The sequence below is a fragment of the Nicrophorus vespilloides genome, unplaced genomic scaffold (assembly GCF_001412225.1).
Source record: "Nicrophorus vespilloides isolate i.1.1-1 unplaced genomic scaffold, Nicve_v1.0, whole genome shotgun sequence".
Taxonomy (NCBI): domain Eukaryota; kingdom Metazoa; phylum Arthropoda; class Insecta; order Coleoptera; family Silphidae; genus Nicrophorus; species Nicrophorus vespilloides.
Window position 1 is genome coordinate 37489 of NW_017097419.1, and position 18144 is coordinate 55632.

Sequence of the window (18144 nt, forward strand, 5' to 3'; positions counted from 1 at the left end):
AGGGAGTCATGATTAAAATAAAAAAAATATTACATTTTCACTCTTATCGTTTATTAACGTTTTTTTTGAATACAAAGTCATTCAAAAAAATATTTACATTTGAATTTTATGAATTAAAATAGATTTTTATGATATTATAAATATTTTTCTTGTATCAACTTAGATGATGGGCGTACGAAGTGAGTATTGAACACAAAAGAATATTGATCAAATTTTCAGTCCTCGCAACTAGCCTATGCGTTATTATCTAAAAATGTAATTAAAATTTGAAATAATTGTTAATTGAGCTATGATATATTAATATTTATTACGTTTATAATATTCATAAATTTAATTTGTGACTTGAATTTAAGAAAATATCTTAAATATAAAACAAAAAATTTACCAACCTTCCATCAAATTTTATTTTCAAGCTGCAATTCTAAGGCAATTTTCTATGAATTGAAACGTTGAATGCATCCAGTTTCCAACATTTCCATTCCACTATTACTTTTTCTTCTTTTAACTCTCTGCCTCTCCTTTTTCATGTGGCGTTCGAGTTTAAGCATGCATAAAATATTAAATTCGACGCACTCGAAATACTTTGGAAATCTTAATGCGATGCACAAACTGGCAAGTTTAACTTGGTATTTCGTTTGATAAAGTACGAGTTGCTCAGCGCGAAATGAGGGAATCGGTGGAAGAAAGTATAAGATAGAAGAAGATGATGATGATAAATCGTAGATTTTCTTCGTCACGGAGCACACGTTTCCAAAGTTCAAAAGCATTCATCAACGTAAAATTTGATGCGAACCTATTTCAATCCGACTCCGGATTAAAACCGTTTCAAATTGAAACAAAGGAATATCTACAAAAAAGAATTTTATAAATTTCAAATAAAAAACTTGTTAAATATAAAGAAAACCAAATCATTGATAATTATAAGAAATATTAATTTTATTTTAAACATTTTTCTAAATATAAAAAACAAACACCACAAATATAAATCTGCTCCGCCTTTACATTAAATAATTCATTAAAATTCGAAGACACTGCTAATTCTTGAATCAATTTTAATGCTCAATTGACAGCGTATTATAACAATACGTTAAATACTACAAATTTTGAAATAGACTCATTGGAAATGTTTAAAGGTAAAACTACACGTTCAATGTTCTAATTATCGTATGTTTTTCTCAAATAATTATATAAAATGTTAAAAATTTTGTTTTTATTTAGTTTTTCACATAATTTATGATGCAGCAAGTACAGTTGAAATCAATTTTGCAAGAACATCATATGTAATACCATTAGATTTTTTTAACGATGAAATAACTGACGTAGAGCAAAGATGAAGGTTCGTGGTAAAAGCGCGGTAAAAAGTATTACTTTATATTTGAACGAAGACATCCTCGAAAAATAAATAAATAGAGAACGGAGACAATAACGTACAACGATATTCCTTGACATGTTTTTGCCAGACAGGATCGCGTTTCCTGCTTCGAAGACACACACTCGCACACAGACTCATATTGAACAATAACAAAAGGACGGAAAGGGATAACAGGTAGAATCCGATGCAATGCATATTCCTTGCACATGTCTTTGGAAGTCCCTCTTTTCAGTTCTTGTTTGTTGCCGTGATTTAACCGACGTGCATTCCGATACGTACGTACACGGCGTTTTTGAACGTGCAGAACTTACCTCGAGCGAGCGGAAGAAGAAGAAAGAGAAGAGACGGAGTTTTCGCAGGAAACCGGAAACAGCCTGGCCCTCTGGCGGCCGTGGAAACTGTTCCGTCTAAAATGTATCTGCAATTTCGCAGTTGATCCTAGGGTTTCAAAAGGAAATATTACACCTGTCCCATCTCCCACGATATTGTTCAACTGTAATATATTTATATTACAACCGCTCACTCCTTGTATATGTATAACTTGTCTATATATATATAGAGAGAGAGATGTTGTGAAAAGTGAAGCAAAGGAAATTTCCTTGATACGAAGATGCACATTTCCACAAGATAGGATTAATAAAAAAAAAAAAGAAAACGCAACGAATCTTTCCCACTTGATTTTTATTTTTAAAATAAAGTACATGTATGTATGTATATATATTTTTATAATAATCATATATATGTAAGAGTAAGAGTCGAGAATAGAGTAGAGTAAGTATGATTAGGAACGGGAGAACTCGGAGCGAGGCACAAAAACCTTCGACCTCTACCATTCCCCCACGGCCCTTACAAAATAAATACATTATATACACTTAAAGTCTAGCTATTACAATTATAATATAATACTTAATTATTTTTTACTCATCATCATTCACAATATCCATATATACTTTTCTCTTCATCTTGAATAATCATATTTTTCGTAAATTTCATTATTTTTCTCATGCCACTCGTTTTTTTTTTCGCGCCAAGAATACATGTATAAATTTTCTTTGAAATAATCAATAAAATCAATAAACCGCTTACGCAACGGTAATCTTTAAATTTTAATTTTTTGTTTTTATTCTTTGTATATAGAGGACAGCACTTTGCATCCGCCCATCGAAAACGATCATAATCCTGAGCACACATTGATCTAAATTAAACATGTATATATTAAAAAGAAAAACTCTCTCGAGAGAAAAACGATCGTTTCCCATGGGAAGATTTCACATTTACGCTAAGTAACAAAGATCGGCTCGAATCGCCTAAACATATTTATACGATTAATTAATTTATTTTATTTTTATCATCTCATTTCAATATATATATATTTATAATTCATTTATATAAACATTTTTTCTCTCAACCATTTTCCTTGTAGTCGATCATCACAGGGATTTTTTTAAAATTATTTACAGATCGAAAACTCTTACGAAATAAAAATGTCTTTCCCTTGAAAATCAAAATAAAATGTATTTAATTTATTTTTCCTTTTTTCTTTAATATTATATATAATTTTGTTTTACACACATTTAGCTACAACAAAGTTTAAATTTTTTAGTCACATGTTTGAGTCTTATTTTTTTTGTGGAGAGAGAGTGAACAATCCGCCAGGTTATTAGTAATAACAATATACAAATTTAGAAAGGTTGGCAGTTATTACGATTAATATAAGACTAGAAATAGGATTTCTGATTGTAACGTTACATGCTGCTTCTTTATTTATTTATTTTTTTATATTTTACATTCCATTTGTCAATTAGTTATAACATGTACACAAAGAATTCGGAAAATAAATAAAGAAAACCCCCCGCAAGACTTTTCTTCTTTCAGCTTCTTTTTCCTATTCAGTTTAGTGCCTTACGAAACTACTTTTCCTCAGTTTTTTTTACAACAATTACTTAATTTTGCTTTTATTTATTGGGAAGTGATGGAACGGAAAATTGATTCGAAACCACGGAGTGGAGTAACAATAATCAAGGAATGTTCTTAAAAAAAAATTAAATTTAATTGAGGAAATTAAATGTACACTTCTCACTCGATCGCACTTTGTTGTCCGTAACAAAATCGCCCTAGTTTTCCGCTTCCGGTGATTGGGAATCGAGAAAATTACCTGAAGACGACGAGGACGGCGGCGGCGAAGAAACCGGAAAAGACGCAGGCGGTGATTCCTTGGGCGAAGATGCTGCTGCTTCCGGCTGCTGAAAAACAGAAATGAAGACATTAGTAAGAGAACAAAAAAAAAGAAAGTTGCTAGTGCGCAGAGTTTAGTTCGTAAAAGTGAACGGGCGGAAGCGTATAAAACAGAAGTAGTTTTCATATTCGGGAGTCTTTTGTGTTATTTGCATGCATCGAGGAATGGAACAAAACTCGCTTCTTCTTTTTGGGGGCGCCGTTAAATCTGCCTTCTGCACGAAACTAGTTCGCAGCGAAAACCCCTTCATTCCTTCCGTCGCTCGCGGTTTGGAAGAGGGTGGAAGGGAAAACTGAGGCAATCGTCAAACGGCGAAATGGTTAAAGTTTCAAACATGTACGGATAGAATTTTAAATAGATAATAAATATACAGGGGATTCGAATTTATTTAAGGGGATGTACATTTAAAATGGTCGCTGAACCCTCCTCCTCCACCAAGTCCTCTACCCTTCCCTTCTTTCACTTTGCCCGAGCAAAACCGACATTTGCATTGCCAGACTTTCTTATTGTGCCCTCCACTCGAAACCGACGTCTTCATTGCCTTCCCGACATAATTTTTATATGTCTTCATGCAAATTTTCCCTCCCTAATTCATAATTTTTCAATGGTTACTGACTTGCATCGCAGTAATGTATAATTTGTTTGAAGTACAGATTAAGTAAATGTAAGTTGGGTTATTTTAAGGTTAAATTAGTCTAATGTCTTATTTTCAATGTTTATCAACGAGAATGTTAGATTATTTTAACACAAAGCAGTTAATTGGTATAAATTACAGCTCAGGCGAATAAAGATTAGAATTTATTAAGGTTAGATTACTATAATATCAGATTTTAAGCGTCCACCAATAGCAATGTAATAAAATTATTTTTTAATAAGTTTAGGTTTGTTTAACGTAAATAAAGTATATACGATCATCTGCATAAATTGCAGGTTAAGTGAATGTAGGTTATGTTATCTTAATGTTAGATTAGTATAATTAACTAACTAACTTAAGAAAACAACAGCAATGTAATGTAATTTAAAAAATAATGATATATATATATATATATGTTTTAATTACCTTAACGTATTTATTTTGATCACTCATTAGTCAATTAATAATGAAATAATTTAAAAATTCCATTCACACATTCATCAATTAAATTATATAATTTTGTTCATTTATTTCCTTTCGTGATGTTGCTTCACTATTAATAACGTTAGTCCAGTCATTAAATATAATTTCTTTAAAAAATACTATACAAGAAATTAACAAACGTAAATTCAGCAACTTCTTACATGCAATTGCATTAAATTAGAATTTTTTGTTTTAAATTGGCATCTATTCATTATATAAAGTCCATCATTTTAAATCTTCAGGGAATTAACCTACACATGTATTTCTCCTTAACTCTTTGAGGTACACGCAATGTACAACCTTTTGAACATGTCTAGTGGGGCATTGTTATAATTTTCTAGGAAATGTTCAGGAAAAAGGTATTATCCTTTAATTTGGTTGATATGTCAAAGGACGAATATTTATAGGCCATACCATCCGATGTTGATTCAGTTGATGTAGTCTGATTCAGTTGTCTAGAAATTTATAATTACATAGTTCCCATTGGGAAATCCGTACTTGAAAATTAAAAGTTAAATTTGCTGAAAATAAAATGAGCATAAATAAAATTTATGAAACTAATTACTTTAATGTCCATTAAAAAGCTCAATAATTGTATAATAATTATGTTCATAATTGGTCAGTTCCCATGGGAAAACTGGATATGAAAATTAAAGTTCAATTTACAGAGTATAAAATGAGTATGTAGCTCATATGAGTTCTTACTTATTTAGTATAATACATTTAATATATAGATATTATTGTAGCTTTAATTCAAATATTTTATAATTAAAAAGATTGCGATGAAGGCATATTTATTGTTTTGTTATAGATTTGAAGATATTTTATATGTTATAAATTTATCAAAAGTCTCAATAATAATTTGTTATTTAGTATTTGCAGATTAAATTATATATGGTATGAACCTTTTCGAAAACTCTTATTTTTTCTTAATAATTTTAATGAAATCATTCAGAGATTTTGAAAATTTATGAATAAAAACAAACATATTTTTTATCAATTACATCATTTTTAACAGTATAAATTATTAATTTATAAAAATGCAACAATAAATTTTATTTTTAATAAAAACTAGTATATATTTTTTATAAATAAATATTTTACATTATAAGTGTGTTATTTTCTGTGTGTTTTATGAAATTATATATAACTCTTTGTAAGTAGTTTTCGACTTGAATTTGTAATGTAAAAATTGGCAGTAAACAGTGTGTTTGTATATGGAAGTTTTGTTAAATCGTATTTGCAGTAAAAACCGTTGCCAAATCGTGGACGACCAGCAGCAGTAGCATTACGCAATAACATAGAACAATAGGAGGATCGTAAATCGTGAATGTATCAGGTTTGGACGTGTTCCAAGTTGAACTGGAAATCAAGGTCGACAAGAGGAAGGTTTTCGTTGAGCAAAATTCGTCGATTAAATTCGGTGAGATATGTGAAGGTGACAAGCGGGAGAGACACTCGCTCGGAATAGAAGCAGCAGCAGGAGAAGAAGGGTAAATCCTGAGGAGCGATAACGCAGGTTATAGGTGCGTTTTCGCCCTTCGTTCCTAACATGAATTCGCATGTGTGTGTCGATGTTATCAAGGATTCGCTCACAAATTTCCTACATACAGACGCACACGAAAAGTCCTTGGCACCATCTCCACCCTCCATCCTCCCCATCCCCTTAAAAAAAGCGAGGAGTCGTAAATTTTACCCCCAGAAATGGATGCCCACGCTGCAGGAGAAATGTATTTATGAATACTCTTGGCCCTGCTCCAATATATCTGTACATATATACATATACTTATGTATACATATAGAAAGTAGAGAGAGAAAATAGTAGGATAGAAAAAGAGAGAAACTGGGAGATGGTTCGTGATTTTTTTTTTCGTTATCTCGTCCTGGTTTGCGCCTCCAGCCGCCGCTGCCGCCCCCTAGATACGCCGCCACTGGAATCCGATACATCAGGATTTGAAACAATGTTCGGCGGGGGTTGTGTTGGTAGTAGTGTTTGATCTCAATTCGCGATACCCGTTCGCTCGGAATAAAAGTGTGTCAGAACTGTGAAAATGGAGCTGCGAAAAAACTAGTGAAAATAAAAGGAAAAAAAGAAAAACTGGCCAGTCGACATTTGCTAGTGGCGGCAGCCAAACTGGCGCATTGGCAAATTTTAACAAACACAATGAAAAACTTATCTGACAGAAAAATGTTGTAAACATCCTTAATTTTTCTCCCAATTTTGTTTATAAATAATTTGCAAATTTTCATCATTATTCTAATTTTTTTATATATATTGAAAATTTTCAATTGATATATTATATACAGCGATACCTTGCTGATCGATCAGAGTGGAGTCACTTTATAGTTTGAAAAATTTCAAAATACATTATAAGAAATAGTACACAAAATTATTATTTTGTATACATATTCCTCTATTATTATATAATAATAATAAAAATATTAATTAATAATATAACAATAATGACAACCAAATAATAACAATTATGTACAAGAGAAAAAAAATCTAATTTGAATTAACAAAAATAATCAACAGGCTGGTTAAAGGGCTATCGACCGAGGTCTTTCCGCTCGGGAAAATCATTGAATTAAATATTTAAATTCTCATTTTTTCCATGTTATTACAAAACAATAAAATAGTTAATAAATAAGAATTACATTTCTTACTTGTTTTCGTGTAGATTTGTTAAAACAAATATTTTTTAATAAACAGTAAATTTGTAGTATAGAAAATAATAATTTTAATATTATACATAAAATTTAAATCATGGATATGACAAAAAAAGTGTGATAATTAAAAAAAGAGAACTTTAAACTATATTTGATATTAAAATATTTTGGTAGATTAAGGCACAAAAACACATTTTCGTTAATATCCTTAGAAACGTAATCCTCTCCCCTTCGAGCCCGTATTTAATGACACCAGAAAGGAGCAGAAAAAAGGAACTTTGAATAAAAAAAAATCCGTATTTATAATAATCAGGTGAGCATTTTTGCCAACTTTTCCGGAAAGTTGCGTTAATGAACAAGTTTTAATCCTGCATAGTTTGAGGCGCGACCGGAGCTAAAGCCTAATACCCCAATTAAATTACCGTAACTGCGCCGCTCCAGCAACATTTACTCGCTTATGGACCAGCGTAATCTTAATTACACGCTGCAATGGAGAAAAAGGGTTTACTTCCTCTCATTCTCATCTTTCCATCATGAAAACTTGCACATATATAACAAAAAAAATATGAGTTTAAATTTATGAAATAACGAAAAAAAATGTACCTATGTAATAGTGAAATAAAAAATAAAATTAAAACATAATGTAGGCTAATGAAATTTTCTGAATTTGCATAAGGACGATTGATCTTGATAAGCGCACTTAATTGCATGTAGATTTTGCAATTAAAACTCGCCTCGTGGGCGTCGGGTCATAAATATTTACCATCTAATTTCGGCTCTTTGCGTTCCCTGTGCATAGTTCTTGCAATATCTGGAATTTGTTATGAGATTTCCATCATAGTTTGTAGTGTGGATATTTTTATATAATGTATAGAAATCTTTTAAAATTTTATCATTTATCTTTAATTCCATTTAATATCGTAATTCCATTAATATATATGAGAATTTAATTTGAACTAAATGTTTGCAATAATATGATTTTATAGAAAAATTATATAACATTTACATTTACAGATATTTTACAAAATATTTACGAAAAAATGTCTGTATATGTTACAATATTTCCATTTTAAATGTTAATACAAATACTAATTAATTATAGAAACATTGCCGATTTTTATTACAATAGAAACCTTGTAATAAAAATATTAAATTTGTTTACCTATTTATAGTTATTTTGCAGAAACTTTCTAAAAGTTTTACCAAAATTGTACATAAATTTCAAACAAATTTCCAAAGAACATATGACTGATCACTGGACATTTATGAAAATAATCTGTAGTAATTCATATATCAGCCCATTAATTATTTATATATTCTCTATTCAATATACACACATAAATCCATCTCTCCTCGACTAGATACTAGCTTAAACTAATCGCGAAGGGTTTAAGTGGTCGAGCTTGGATGGAATTGTTAGGTCGGAAAATGATCGAATTGATAAATTTAGATGAGAACGAAGATGGAATTAATTAAACTTCGGTCCTTGCGGAGTAGGCGGCAGTGTCGCATTTTTTTTTTTCGGATTCAGCTTTTGCTCAATCAATCGCATTTATTGCAAATTTACCGGGACGTAATTTTCTGGCGCGAGCGATCCACAAATGCGCCTGTGAAATTAATTAATTATTTTTCCGAAAAAAGTACCGAATCACTTGCATCCATTCAACCATCCGCATCCTATGTGCAGATTAGCAAACTGATTGGCGTCCCACTCACCCCAATTCAGGAGATTACCAATTCGAATGTTAAATAATTACGAACGATTTACAGTTTCACAAATAAATTCCATACGAACAGCGAATTAGACCAATATTTTAACATTTTTTGTATATAAAGTAATTGTTTGCAATTGAATAATTTATAGATTTTTAATTTTCGATCATAAATTAAAGGGTAATAGCAGACACGTGTATTTTTTTTCTATAATTAAAGTAACTTACTTGATTACAATTGAACAGTTTACAGCGTTATCATCTTCGGTAGAAAGAAGTGGAGTGTAAAATTGTTTTGCAGATGAAAAAGTGTTGCGGTGTTTTTTCCCGTTGATACTCGAAGTACCCTTTCCAAATGCAAAACGTTATAAACTTCATCATTTACAAACGCATCAGAGCCGACGAGGTGTACTTTATAATCCGAAATGTTTTTGCTGCGAAGCCCTCGGAACCCGCAAAACCCTCGCAAAACAACAACAATTCTCATCCTTTCTCTGTCTGCTTCGCATTCAGTGTATCTCTTTATCTTCGTCTCTCTCGCGCGGAGATGTAGAAGCACGACCCTTTCTCATTGCACTCGCGCGCACCCTCATCCACCTACATTTATTTATATTATTCGGATCAAGTGGCAGTAGTGGCGGCAGTAATATTACGAAGACACGTACGTCCCTCATCCCCAACTCTAAATGAACCACTCCAGTATTTATCCGTGCAAGTACGATAATTAAATTTAATTAAACCCCTGCGGATGAGACCGTACATACGACGAAAATACACTGTATGTGTATGTGCGTTGGATAGAGATGAAAAGATGATAAGTTGGAATGAGAGGAAGCGAGAGAGAGAGAGCGAGAGGAATTTGTTCGGGGCCAATTTCATTCTCCGACATAAACTTCCTTAATTTACTAACTTAAATATCAAATCGATTATTATTATTTACGAAGATTCTTTTGTTAATTCTTGTTTTCTACAAATTATCTCCCTGTTTTCGACGCTAACGCTTCTGAATAATTCAGATCGCTCATCATCGATCTTTCTCTCTCTCAGCTTGAATTATTTACAGTTTAATTCCTTATCCTACGGCATGTATCGGGAATTAGGATCCATGAATCTGTTATGAATGCATTAAGCCGACGAACGCGGAATAGATTCTCGTCATCATAGCAAACAAGAATAGGAAAACATCTTTAAGCTTCTCGAATACATTATCGCTCTTTTTATTTTCAAAAATTTTAGTCTTTATTCCTTAACATTTCCATTGCTATGTCCCATTCTTAACAACAAAAGTTAAATCTACTAGACGTTTATTCCACCAATTTGTAATTTTAAAAGCTGAAAATACCCATATCACCAAATTGTTTTTATGTTATTTAAAAAAAAACCTAACCGAAACTTGACCAAGAACACTGGATATAAAAATACCCATACAACAAAATTGTTTATATATATTTTTAAACATAAAACCTTAGGGCAACTTCACCTAACCTAACATTTTCTCGGACCTACGGTACTAGAGTGGATAAGAAAATAAATACGTCTATAAATTATTGAGATGTATTTCTAAAATAAAACCAAAATCAATACATGCAAACCAAAAAGAGACATTGAGATAACGTGTAGTCATGCGTTATCTCTCTCGCACCCACTGAAATACCAAAACTACTCGTTTGCGTTAAATCGCAGTTTGAATAACCAGTTTCTTTTATAAATTACAACAACAAAAACAATAATTTAATCAAATCCATCAAAATAAATATTATTTAGCATTTCAATACATTTTATTACGCAATTTCAAAAAGATTATGTTTCAGTATACTATTTATTTAATAGAGAATCATCTTAGAATTAAGAAATAAAAATAGTAATTCAAAAGTTACATAAAAGCTCACAAATTGAATTGATTATAGCTTACTTGCTTCTCAAAATGTTTAACTTATTAATATGTTAATATTCTATTGTCATTGCTGTAGCAACTAAAAAGTGGAACAGTTTTTTTAAATGTTGTTGCTATGGTGTTTTTTTTTTCAATTATGATAGATGGAGCTCCTTAGACCAATTTGTTTTGCAATCGAATATTGGAGGTGAAATGTTGATGCAATGGTCAGACAGTTCGTATTCCGTGAGTATGAAGAGGGCGGACATGTCCAATTATTGCCTAATCTATTAAGCATCGATTTGATCCGCGCGATAATTGGACATTGCGTGCATGTATATTGCGTAATTCAATATCAGATGCAATCTAGTCTGTAAATGTTAGGGAATAAATGGAGTCTAGGCTACGTGAGAACTCAAACACATTACATCTAACACATAGTTAACTGACAAATAGTAGAGAAGAAATTATTTAAGATTATAGCAGATTTCTGATGAATTTTGGTGGATATGTTATAATATTCATGCAACAAAAATTATTACTTATGTATAAGATCAAATAAATTATTATCAAAAAATATGAAAAAAAAGAGTAATTTGAAGTAGAAATACTGAAAAATTCTGCATTTATAGTTAATGTATTGTAATTTATAATTGTATGTATTTATAATAAAAATAAAAGTGTATGAAAGTGTTTTAATATTAAATAGTAATTATATTAAAATACAGTGTAACCTTGCTTAACGAGTTTCATCCGTTTCGAAATTTCCTCGTATAGTTTTACTCGTATAGTGAACATAATCAAAAATACACATAATATGTATACACAAGTTTTAAAAATGATGTAGAAGACGCGCAATCCGGGAGTTCTCTTCTCATCGTCACTCGTTATGCGAATCATTTTTCTTACAATTAATTTTGCTTGTTAAGCGAAATGTTCGTTAAACGAGGTTCCACTGTATACAAATAAAAATTGAAATTTTGAGAACCTTCAGAAAATTTTTAAATAAAACTTGTAGTTTTGATACTGCAACAAAAAGTACATACTGAATTAACTTATGACTAATGAGAGTGGCTCCAGAGAGCAAACCTGAGATTATTTTATATTAAAATTGATTAATTGACAGTTGAGAAAAATATTTCGTCACTTCTGTACAATTAGTAGAAACTGATAATATCTAAAACTACATAAATGTTTTGTAAAAGTAGATAAATAAAAATTGTATTAAAATTTTAAACGAAACTTGTAATTTTCTCGAGAGTGAAAGAGTGATGAATTATTTAAAGGGCGTCTCGTCTGTAGGTGTGTGAATTTTTTTTATTCTGCGTTGACCCGAATCGCTTATATCAGACATTTCTGTCATTCTCCTGTTATTGCTCTTCATTGTGAGTCGGGGCAACGAGAAAATAAAAAAAGGAAAAAGAAAGAAAGTTAAATACGAAATGCTAGAATGAAAAAGGTAAAGGTGAAAAAAGGGTTTTATTTTATTTTTAAGCTGTTTTTTTCTCTTTTGGGTATTCTTACCTTGAACTCGATCGGCCCTGGATCCGGACGGTGCGACGGTGCCGCGACTTTCGAGAACGGAGGCCCTTTGAGGCCTCTCGCCCTCGACGGACTCTTCATTACTTCGCCAGTAGACGGTGGCGATCGTGGCCAAGCATTTCAACTTCATGTCGCCCTGCTTGAAATGCTTGGGCTTAACGACGAACTCGAGCCCGAGGACGGACGTCTCCAGTCCCTCGCGGCCCGTAACGAAGGTCTCCGGACCCTTCAGGAAGCTCTGATCAGCGTTCTCCCCGTTTATGAACCAGTTCAGCTGAGCCGCCGGCTTCGACCTTCCCGACGTGCAGTTCACCCTCACCGTGTCTCCGACCTGGTAACGGTTCCTTCCGCCGGCTATTCGCGGCTCCTCCTCTGGAAGGGCTGTGAACCAAAATCCCACTTTATTCACTTTACCCCACTATACCACTCACACTTCTATCATCTTCAACTACAATTTATACTCACCAAAATCAATAACAAACAAAAAAAACAATATTCCTCAATATTTCTAACAAAAACTTTCCAATAAGTGTATATTTGCCATGACTATTTTGTACTTTCAAAAATTTGCCTAGAAATAAAACATCACTTTCACTTGCAAATAATAAAACAACAATATTTATCAGAATGAAAATAATTGTTCAATATTCTATTTAATATTTAAAAAAAAAACATAAAGATATTAAATTTAAAATTGCGGAAAAAATTTTTAATTTCAGAAATTTGTATTTAAATCATTCATTACATATTCTCAGATAAAGATTACATCTCTTTGTTGATCTTAAATTTCAAAAAGTTTTTTCATTTTAAATATTTGTAAGAAAAAGCTGATACTTTTTCAATTATTCTTGAGCATTAAACCAATTAATTAATCAATTAACTATACTAGTTTAATACTATCTGCTTTTAACTGTCGATGAAATATAAAAGTTAATTTATATTTTTTTTTTAGTGTATTGAATGAATTCAATAAATATCGTTTGCTGTATAATAATCCACGGCGCTCGCAAATTACAGTAATAAGTGTCCATATAAGGAATAATAGAGCCATTAAATGCGAAACGGAACGAAAAAAAAAACATGAAAAAATGCATAAATAAATTTGCGGAAAAAAGAATAGTATGGATAAATAAAATCGGGGGTTGCAGGATACAAGCGGCCGTGTAATAAAACTTGAAATACTGCGAGCAGACTCCAGCTGGTGTCATTAATTAATTTTTAAAACTTTATCTCGCGTGGCGCCCCCTGCACACATACTTTCCTATTTTTTTTTCGTGCCCTCCTCCTCATTCCCTCATTCTCTTCAGTTTTCGTTGCAAATTTTAATACCAATTCCATTTGCGTTTTTAAATATTTGAAAAAGTATTTTTAATACAATAGAAATTAAACAATTCAATAACTAATTAAATGTCAAATATATAGTAAAGATGAGACAATGAAAATATATTTAAAAAAATGTTTGTTTCAATTTTTCCTCTCGATAATCGCTATCGCTTACACTATCTTCAGGCAAACAAAGGCTAAATTTCTGAATTTTAATGCAAAAAATATGTTTAAGAAAATTTTATTTCTTTAGAAAACAATTATTGCAAAAATGTCTAAACCAGAGAGTTCAAACGAAATAATTTCGTTCCGGTTTACGGTTACGTTCCAAGTAAATGTTTAACGGTCCAGATTCAGTTTCGGTTCGTCAAGAAATTTGAGTTCAGTTTCGGTTCGGTTCCGGTTGAAATTAAAATTATAATATCAAATGTTGGTTTCATTTTATTTACCAAATTCCCTTCTTACTATTGTTTTCAATTATAAAATTGAAAATATAAAAGAAATAAACTTTAATTAGTTTTTCAATTAGACTATTTCAATACATGCACCTTGTAATGTTTCTTCGGACATATTTACAGTAGGGCGACTAATAGCCGAGTGGTTAAGTCGCCCTACCCACGATTTGGTGGCCGCCGGTTCAAATTCTGGTCAAGCCAGTCCTTTTGTGAGCCCTCTCGGTGCTTGCAGCATTAGGGCCATCGTTCATCACAAATGGACAGTCAAATGAATGAGGTATGGACCTTCAGCCAATTCGATGGACAATGACAGTGTTAAGGATTGCAGCAGATTCACAGTCAAGGGAAATAGTTTAATCGCAGAGCATTACTATTAAAAATAAAATCAAATCATCATAATGGTAACTATCCACTGGGAAAGATTATCCATTTAATGTCAATCGCTATCTTAAATTTACTCAATGTTCACATTGATGAACAAATTATTAATAAAAATAAAATATACGACATAAACATTGTTTTACAGTAATATCCTTTTTAATCACTTTCTTTTGATTTCGTTCTAATGTTAGTTGTGCAAGAGAAGATTTGAAGAAGAATGGGCAAAAACAAGTCTTCTTCAAATTTTCTCTTTTTAGTCGGTTGTTTTTGAAGTTTTTCATATTTGGTATGATTAAGCGTTCCCACGGAATTCGGCCTGGATGGTTTCGTTTATTATGTATTTGTTAATTTGAAAAAATAATTCGGTTTCGGTTTTTCAATTCAGCAATTTTACGTTCCGGTTACAGTTCCGTTACAGAACCGTGTTAAAAATTCCGGTTAATTTCGGTTTAGGATTTTCGGTTCGATTTCGGTTCGACTCTCTGATCTAAACTATATCAATATTTTCCGAAAATAATCAATAATAAAGATATGACGAATGTGTTATATAGAAATAGTAGTAAAAAAGGAAATTGAAACTTTTGTCATTATTTTTCATTTCTTTGCAAATTACATATTCCAAGAGTGAGAGGAAACGCATTAACGATTGACACCAAACGTGAACAAATCGTAAAACATTAATACCAACGGCGATTTCAATTTCCTCCAAAAACGCACCATAGATGGAATCTTCCATAAAACGTGAAACCGTTTAACTGCAATCTGGACGTATTCATGCTACGTCAACTGCAAATGCTTTTGAGAGTATCGAATGGATAGAATCAGAAATAGTAGTAATAAAATCGAAATATTTTTTTTAAATTGAAACATTCTTTATGTTTGCATTTTCTGGTTTGTTAAAAGGTATACATTTATATTTGTAAAATTTTACTTAAAATTAGTTATGGATATATTTAATAAAAAAAAAATTAAAAAAAATGGTGTAGAAAATTCGGAAAAATTAAGAATACAAATTAAAGCAACTATTAGGATTGTCAAATTTAAGTTAATACTTAATATAAAATAAACAAATAATTAATATAAAAATAAACAAATTAAATTGAAAAGAAATTTTGTATTTTCATTTAAGAAAATTGTTATAATTCTTTATTTTAAACTTTTATTATTCATTCACAACCTGCCAACATCTCTGGGTATGTTATAATTTAAGTAAAAAAAACATGATTTTATATTATTAAACTAATTTTATTAACTAATATTACTGAAAAGTAATCCTGTTTTTATTTGTTACATACAAAATTAACTGTAAATAATATATAGTCATTTTGTGAATGGAATTAATGTGTTGCGTGCTTCTGCGTCGTTTGAAAATATACGTTTTTCTCTGTTTTTTTTTGGTATATATTTAAACTGAGATTGCAAAAAAAAAGTAAATAAAAAATTACTAATTAAGCAGTTGATGTTGGTTCTAATCACATCTAGTTTATTAAGTTCGTGGAATTCGTGGCGTGTTCTTCAGTAGAAGGGCGGGGTTAAATATTTTAATCGTTTCCACAATCGTTTGTAAATCAAAATTTCGCAAATCAAACGTTCTACAAATTATTGAATAAATCATACTTTTAATGAAAACAAATTAAATGAAATTTTAATTTCCTTGCAGCACTTAAGTTTTTGATTTATTATTATTGTATGAAATTTTATAACCCGTAAGTCAAAGTGACCCACCCGATATTTGTTATTCGAATTCTATAGTATTTTAGACATCTACACAACCTAATAAACGGATTTATACATCCAAAAGAAAAAGGTGTTTTGTTTTCAAGCAAGAGCGACAAGAAAATATTAGCGTTTTCTCACATATGCAAAAGACCAACTTGTTCTACTTTGTCAAGAAATATGCCTTGACTGTTTTGAATAATAAAATCAATTGAAAATAAATGATGTTAAATTAATTAAATAATAAGAATTAATTTGTGTTTATTGTAAAAAATAATAATTTGTACTATTTTTTTAATATTTAATAAACGGGTCATATTTACCCACGTTATATTGTTGTATTAGTAGTAGCTACGTGATAATTTATATATTTTTTAAATTTTATAAATTAACATTTATTTTTAAGAAATCATTCATTCCTCAATTTGATTTAGAAAGTTAGAAGAAAAAAATTATCATAAATGCATAATTAATGTAGTAAATAGAAATTAAGATTTGTCAATAAAATTAAATCGTTAATCGTTTATTAATGGAAAATAATACGTCCAGTAGGAGCTAAAAAACGTTTATTTTTTAACAATTTCAATAATTATTATTGCATAATAAAATTTAGCAGATTTATAGATCATCCGAATTGATTAGCTTGGCAAACGATTCAAACGCAAACTTTTAGGTATCTTAGTAAATGAAAAAATGGACTTATACCACTTTCCTAAAATATTAATTAAAATAAATCGAGTATATTAATTACTGTATTGAAGCATAGGATTGTATTAAGTAGTTTTAATAATAGCATTTATTTGTTTCTTTGAAATCATCTTAATTTTTATTAAAAAATTTAATGTTATTTTCTCTAAAAATCCTGAAAATCTCATTATTTAAATTACTGAAAACTATCAAAACATAGTATTTAATTTTTTGAAAAAAAAAACAATAACATTTCTTATAATAATTTATAAATACTATTAATTATATAATAGAAATGATTAAATTTGATTTTAAATCTTAAATTTCAATATATTTTTTATTAAATAAAAAACATAAAATAAAAAATATATACACTGACATTAACATATTTAAACTGAATATATTATTTATAATTAAATAAGAAAGTAAATAATGCGTAATGTCCTGTGCGAAAAGGGTAGGTGTTAATGTTAAATAATAAATGCGGAGCTGAAAATCCCTAGATTTTTTTGTTGAGGTCGAAAAAGGTTGATATTATTATATAATATATATACACCTCTTTTCGTGCACGCGTAAATCGTGCGAAAGTTTTCATTAGACTTCCAAAGAATGAATTGTTAAACTCTCTCTGTCTTTATCTCCCTATATATTTATTTTGGCGGTGGTGAAAATATCGCATTAATTAAAAGGACCTGAACAAAAATAAATTTCGAAAATTTTTGTCATTACCGTCGGGCTCCTCCGATTCTGCCTTAATTAAGGTCTGATTTACAGCACTCGACCCATTACATATTCATATACCGGCCTCGATTTTAATATCATATGCTATATTTCTTGAAATAGAAGAAAAAACGAACGCACACATCATTTATTATTGAGAAATTATGAATAGGTTTTTCGCAATCACTTTTCTTTGCACACAATATTTTCAAGCACAATTGGAAATCGATTTCAATCTCTCTTACATTAACTCAGATATACTCCTTCTCCTTCTTCCACCACTGGGACTGACTTATTTATCGAAATGGAATTTTCCGACGTGATTTTATTTATTTAGAGG

The 18144-nt window shown here is 30.5% G+C and overlaps 1 protein-coding gene across 1 annotated transcript in view; it reads right to left on the reverse strand.

Annotated features, from left to right (window-relative positions):
- Window positions 1-2953: 2953 nt before the first annotated feature.
- LOC108560041 (cell adhesion molecule 2-like) overlaps window positions 2954-18144 on the reverse strand; it is a 141893-nt gene continuing 126702 nt past the window's right edge. The window contains exons 4-5 of the mRNA XM_017917468.1: window positions 12505-12903; window positions 2954-3615 (exon numbers count right to left, since the gene is read on the reverse strand). Coding sequence (XP_017772957.1) covers window positions 3524-3615; window positions 12505-12903 — 491 coding nt within the window. The 3' untranslated portion in view covers window positions 2954-3523. The remainder of the gene's footprint in view (window positions 3616-12504; window positions 12904-18144) is intronic.